General features: G+C 36.9%; 1 protein-coding gene across 1 annotated transcript; it reads left to right on the top strand.

The window, feature by feature from the left end:
* Window positions 1-3,826: 3,826 nt before the first annotated feature.
* LOC109124682 (mitogen-activated protein kinase 4) lies at window positions 3,827-6,109 on the top strand. Its single transcript, XM_010429155.3, has 6 exons — window positions 3,827-4,248; window positions 4,462-4,591; window positions 4,719-4,856; window positions 5,094-5,426; window positions 5,522-5,705; window positions 5,775-6,109. Exons 1-6 carry the CDS (start codon window positions 4,079-4,081, stop codon window positions 5,948-5,950), a joined length of 1,131 nt encoding a protein of 376 aa, XP_010427457.2. The 5' UTR covers window positions 3,827-4,078; the 3' UTR covers window positions 5,951-6,109.
* Window positions 6,110-6,388: the final 279 nt, after the last annotated feature.

Raw genomic sequence — 6,388 nt, 5'->3', positions numbered from 1 at the left:
AGAGGTGCCGAAGTCAATTAACATACTAGAAATATAAATCTACCAGGATTTTCATTCCACACTCTCCGGTGAAAACCCAACGGGTTAGCGAATGAATATTGGTCGACGCGGACAAAGAAGTATTGGTTCGTATACTTCGGGAATTTATTCACTCGTTTGCCGTGGAGGAAATTATGAGCCGGTCTCATGTTCACTTCCCAGCGATTCGAACTCTTCGATTGCTTGAAACTTGATAGCTGTTCGAAAGCTTGAACTCTAAGGTCGACTCCGACTTCGGCTGCTATGGTCAGGGCAGCCATGAAGTTACAAATGGCTCCGGGTACGAACTGCGAGATCGCTATCATCCGTCTTTCGGCATAGATTGAAACCAACTCCGGGATTGGGAATATGAGGCGACACTCGGTAAAATAACCCTCGTATAAGCATACATACCCTTCCGGGGGGCTCCAGGGGCGTTGATCTTCTCGAGGAATTAAAATTGTGACTTTGCTATTGAATAAACCGCACGAGTTTAGCATATCATTCACAGTTTTGATCGAACTCGAACTCTTCTCGCCTCCAATCCGTCCTTCATGGTCAAACAAGGGGTCGATATCTTCGATTGAAAATCCCAAGGGTGCAAACCGATGTTCTTCTAGCGCAAATACGTCCGAAATCAGTTCGTTGGTCTCAGCCTCGTGACGAAATGACGATGGCAAGGTTGGATTCACCTGAGAAGAAGAGGCTCCCGTTGAACAGCGAACCAGGTGAGGCGGGACTTCGGAAGCCGATCTACTTGACTCCCCGATCTGCGTGGAGTGTTCATGATTGAGAGTTCTTCGTTTGGATGTACGACGAATTAATTGCTCGCTTTCAGTTTCCGGTGAAGAGGCAGGTTCCGATGTGCTCGCCATTTCCTGAGTTCGGAGAGTGTGGAAGAAAAAAATAACAAAATGGAAGAGAGATCGGAGCAGGTTACCTGTTGCTGTTGGCGGAAAATGAGAAATGACGAGAGCAGAAGCGTATTTATAGAGTCGGATGGACGGCAACCCTACGAAAAGTAATGATGACCTACGCAACTCTTCGAATTCCGAGCTAGCGGATGTGACGGAAACGACACGTGTCGTCCAGACGATATGCGGTGAGATGATTCGGAGATCTGAGTAAAATCAATTAAGTCTTTATGGATTAGATCGGATATTCTCTTTCCATAGTCCAAAATATTCGAATTAAATCTCGAATATATTGAACTGGGGGGGGACTAATTGTTGGTGCGGGATTCAGCACCCCCGACATACCGAGCTAAACCAGAAACATTAATTGAACATTTAACCGGGAATCCGGTTAGGGGATCAATTAGGTCATCAAGAGTCAATTCGGGTGAGACGAAGTCTTGGAGAAGAAGAAACCGACCTCCACTTCGATGCGGTGCAGCCGACTCAAACAATAAGGCAGTTTTCCATATCTCACTTCGTCTGATAAGGAAAGTTAATATATTGTGTGATCTCGAGACATGTATAAATAAGGGGAGACTTCTCCATTGTAATCCATCCAGAATCTAATACAATAATTGAGTTCTCCTTCCGCTCTTTACAAAAAACCCTAGTTCTTTTGAGTTCTTCTTCTTTACTCCTAATTTCAAGGTTTAGATCTATTTTCTAGAGAGATAGCTCTATTGAATTTGTTTCCCGCTTTAAACAAATTCATTGTGGAAACCTAGTTTCTACAGTCATTGAGATTGATGCAAGGAATATGCATACGAGTGTGTTGAGCTTTGAGAGAAGATTGGCTTGGATGGAGAAAAAAATCCAATCATGCATGTTTTGCATCCTAAGAAAGTGATGGTTTTTTTATATATAATTTAGGGAATTTTATCAATCAATGATGGCTACATATTATGAGAAAACTGTTTACTGCCACAAGGACAATAAGGAGGTGATTGAGAATTAAATTTGCTGGCTTCGTCTTTTCAGTTTCTTATTTTTGAACATTATGCTTATGGTCTTGAATTGATTTTCTTTAATTTATATCCCTGAGGTTGGTATTCTATACTTTTTCTACATTATTAATTCTGGTATAACATAATACATGACCTTTCATCTAAAGTTTTTTAAAATATACTTAATTACTTGAAATATAGTCAACATGAAGACATGTAACCAACATGACCATCTAATCCCAATCACAGTATCACACCATACTAAATCATCAACATGTTAAATTAAAAGTTGTTTATTCATAAACCAAAATTTATAAAACTTGACAACTCAAACCTGGCCAAACCAAAATATTGGTTAAAGATCATTAGCAATTTTTTTTTTTGTCAACCATTGGGCCACAACAGGCCGGCCCATTAACAATCTTTAACTAACAAAAATGCCATTTATAAGAAAATAAATATTTTAAAATTTAAAAAATCATTACTTAATTTTTGTTTATGGCTAGAAACACCTTCTAATTTGTCTAAAAAATCGATCAAATCAATTTTTACAATTAAACCCCTTTTTGTTTTTGTTTTTCTTTTTTTCAATCCATTAATAATGGTATATATCATTTAAATACGTGGGGATAAAATTTAACACACCCATATAAACGGCTGTTAATTCATAGGTAGGAATCGATTACTGATCATATAAAAGAATAGTTTTTTATATAAAAAAAAAATCAAAGTATTTTTATTCCAATAAAAAATGAGGTATTAAATGTCCAAACAAAAAATAAATATAGTTTTTAAGTTTTTTCTCCAATAAACAAACTTATTATTTGAAAATTTTCAAATAATTATTGGATTTATGTATTTTTCGAGGTTTATCTCCAACCATATAACAATGTGGGATGACTGAAAGCTTTCCCAATGCAAAGTTGTTGCTCTCTCAAATCAAGGCTAAGAATGTTGTGCCTCCTCTCGTTTAGGATTCCAAGTATGCGTCCAGTTCTGATGAAGAATTAGAAGGATTCTATTATAAGACTGATCTCTTGTTTACTTGATCCGTAGAGGTCATTTGACCTTTTAATTAATGCAAAAAGTGATTTTTAATCCTTAAATAACAATTAATATATTAGAGCAAAAAAAAATTGCTTTACAATTATTATAAAAAAAATATTATGTCCTCAAGATGAAATTTTATCACCAAGGGACGATTTGACTGATCTTGAGGAACATATGCAAGAGATATTGAGATCTAATATTATCAGAAACGTTAGTAGCTATGCCCTCTAGTCGAACAACTTCTTTGCATGCTAGTCTGATTTCTTTAGTCGTTATGGATGTGTTTGCGTTGCTGAAAATAAGTTTCGTAGCTGGAGCGGCAATGTTGGTAAAACATCATTACAATTCTTCAACTAAAGAAAATGCCATTTTTTTCAGAAGAAAAAACTTAATATTTTTTTCAAGATTTTTATTATCTGAAATTTCTTTTGTAAACTCTTTTCCCCCGGTTTGGGCAACCAATCGGGATGTTATTTTTTTATTTGATTAATGTTTGGTTGAAAAAAAAAAAAAAAAAAACTTAATATTTAACAAATAAGTATTACTCAACTTTCTGCTTATGGCCAGAAACACTATTTGTCTAGTAAAAGAAAAGAAAATTGATCAAATACATTTGCTAAACGTGAAAAGTCCCTAGTTTGTATGGTCAAATAATAGTTTTGACAGACATACATTGACTTGTACACCTACTACCTAGTCAAAACACTAAAATCGGACACATATTAAAATTCTTGTATATGAAGGACATTCCCACATGAAGTCATTAATCGTCTACTACGGTTCTGTGAAATTCATGCATCAATTAATTAATTTAGAACAATCATCGGATATATAATTCATATCCAACTTGAATACCATAAAGCAAAATACACCAAATTGAAACTGACTTCACTTTAAACAAAGAAAAAAACCAAAGAAGAAGAACCCGGTTTAAGGGGGTTCACGGGTCACCCGAGTGGAGCCTTTTCCACCTTTCACTGTTGGAATAAAAAAGGTCGAGACTTTATAACATAAGATTTGTTAGAAATGTCAACACCACCCACCCATCTCTTCCTCCTCAATATCTCTGTGGCGTGTATCTAGGGTTGGGTTCTATCTTTGGGGATTCCGATGTCGGCGGAGAGTTGTTTCGGGAGTTCAGGTGATCAGAGCAGCAAAGGGGTGCCCACTCATGGTGGTAGCTATGTTCAGTATAATGTCTATGGCAATCTCTTCGAAGTTTCTAGAAAATATGTTCCTCCTCTTCGCCCGATCGGTAGAGGCGCTTATGGAATCGTCTGGTGAGTCTTCTTTTCAATTTGGGAATATAATTTTGATTGCTTTTCTGATTTTGAATTTTGTAAAATAGGGTTTCTCTAATTGGGAAAGTGTTCTGTGGATTTGTGCTTCGGAACTTGTCATTTTGAACTGTGGAATTGTGAACTTCTTCTGGGTTTCTTTGTATATGTCGATGATCTTTAATTTTAACACCTGGTTCAATGTTTGATGATCAGTGCTGCTATAAACTCAGAGACTGGAGAAGAGGTTGCTATCAAGAAGATTGGTAATGCTTTTGATAACATTATCGACGCTAAAAGAACTTTGAGAGAGATTAAGCTTCTCAAGCATATGGATCATGAAAATGTACGCCACTCACTTCATCTCTGTTTGTTTGTTTTTCCTTATATGTATCTATTTTTAGTGAAGTAATAATAGTACCTATTATTGTGTGTTGTGAATCTTTTTATATATTGGTTTACTCACTGCGCAGGTTATTGCTGTAAAGGATATAATAAGACCACCTCGGAGAGAGAACTTCAATGATGTTTACATTGTTTATGAGCTCATGGACACTGATCTCCACCAGATTATACGCTCTAACCAACCGTTGACTGATGATCATTGTCGGGTATGCTTCATCCTTCATGTTACCTCTTTTATCTTGCCTGATGACTAGTTTACAAGTTTACTTGGTTCAGGAAGCTAGAGCAATCCATATTCTGTTGTGATGTTAGTGCATCTGAGGAAATAATAACAGTTATAGTCAGTATTGCTTGTTATGTTTGTTCCTTTTCATTGGTTTGTGTTTTTTGGAAGTTTGGATTGTTGGTGTTTAGTAACTAGTTTCGATTTTTTTTGCTTGTAGTTCTTTCTGTATCAGTTGCTGCGTGGGCTCAAGTACGTTCATTCAGCTAATGTACTGCATCGAGATCTAAAACCCAGCAATTTGCTCCTGAATGCAAACTGTGATCTAAAGCTTGGGGATTTCGGGCTTGCAAGGACCAAATCCGAGACAGACTTCATGACTGAATATGTTGTTACACGTTGGTACCGAGCTCCAGAGTTGCTTCTTAATTGCTCAGAATACACAGCAGCAATCGATATTTGGTCTGTCGGTTGTATTCTCGGTGAAACAATGACACGAGAGCCCTTGTTTCCTGGTAAAGATTATGTTCATCAGCTTAGACTCATCACTGAGGTAATCTCTAGGTTACTATGTTTCATCCGTAGCATCACTACTAGTGTTTCTTCTTGGTATCATCTGCATCTGTTGATGAATCTTTGAAAAAACAGCTTATAGGATCGCCTGATGACTCAAGCTTGGGGTTCTTAAGGAGTGACAACGCAAGAAGGTACGTTAGACAGCTTCCACAGTACCCGAGACAGAACTTTGCTGCTAGATTCCCAAACATGTCAGCTGGTGCAGTCGATTTGCTGGAGAAAATGCTCGTCTTTGATCCAAGCAGACGCATCACAGGTGAGTTATATTTATATATCTGCTTCTTCTCTGTTTTCGGGTTTTTACTAAGCAAGTTTCTGTGTCTAGTTGATGAGGCGTTGTGCCACCCGTACCTGGCACCACTGCATGATATAAACGAAGAACCGGTGTGTATAAGGCCGTTCAATTTCGATTTTGAGCAACCTTCTTTGTCAGAAGAGAACATTAAGGAGCTTATATATCGTGAAACAGTCAAGTTCAATCCTCAAGAGTATTCACAGTGAGAGAGAGACCTTAAAAGGAAACTCGTCAAAATGCTTGTTTTGTTATGCTCTGTTTTTGCTATTGAATCTCTGATAAGTTTGATTATATGTTTGTAATATGAACAACATCCCGAGATATTGGAAAGAAAAAAAAACAACCTTTGAGTTGTGTTATGCAGATACAGTCAGCTTTTCTCTGTTTTTTCCTCCTATAGGTAATTTAAATCTACTGTTACATGCTCAACCGTAAATTTGAACTTCTTAACCTTTGAAGTTGTTAGCCCAAATAAGCTCATGCCACGAATTTGACTGAAACATCATTAACCACTAGAAGAAATATATTCAGATTGGAGATTCTTGAGTAACAAGAATTTTGAAACCTTTATTTGATCTTCTTGACTCTATCTCGAGACAATATATTGGAAGAGCTAAACTGAAATTGTATTATATAATGAATAG

Source organism: Camelina sativa, chromosome 2 (genome assembly GCF_030686135.1).
Source record: "Camelina sativa cultivar CO46 ecotype springtype chromosome 2, ASM3068613v1".
NCBI classification, from domain to species: domain Eukaryota; kingdom Viridiplantae; phylum Streptophyta; class Magnoliopsida; order Brassicales; family Brassicaceae; genus Camelina; species Camelina sativa.
The sequence above is the reverse complement of the archived record's forward strand: the minus strand, read 5'-3'. Positions and strand labels throughout refer to the sequence as shown.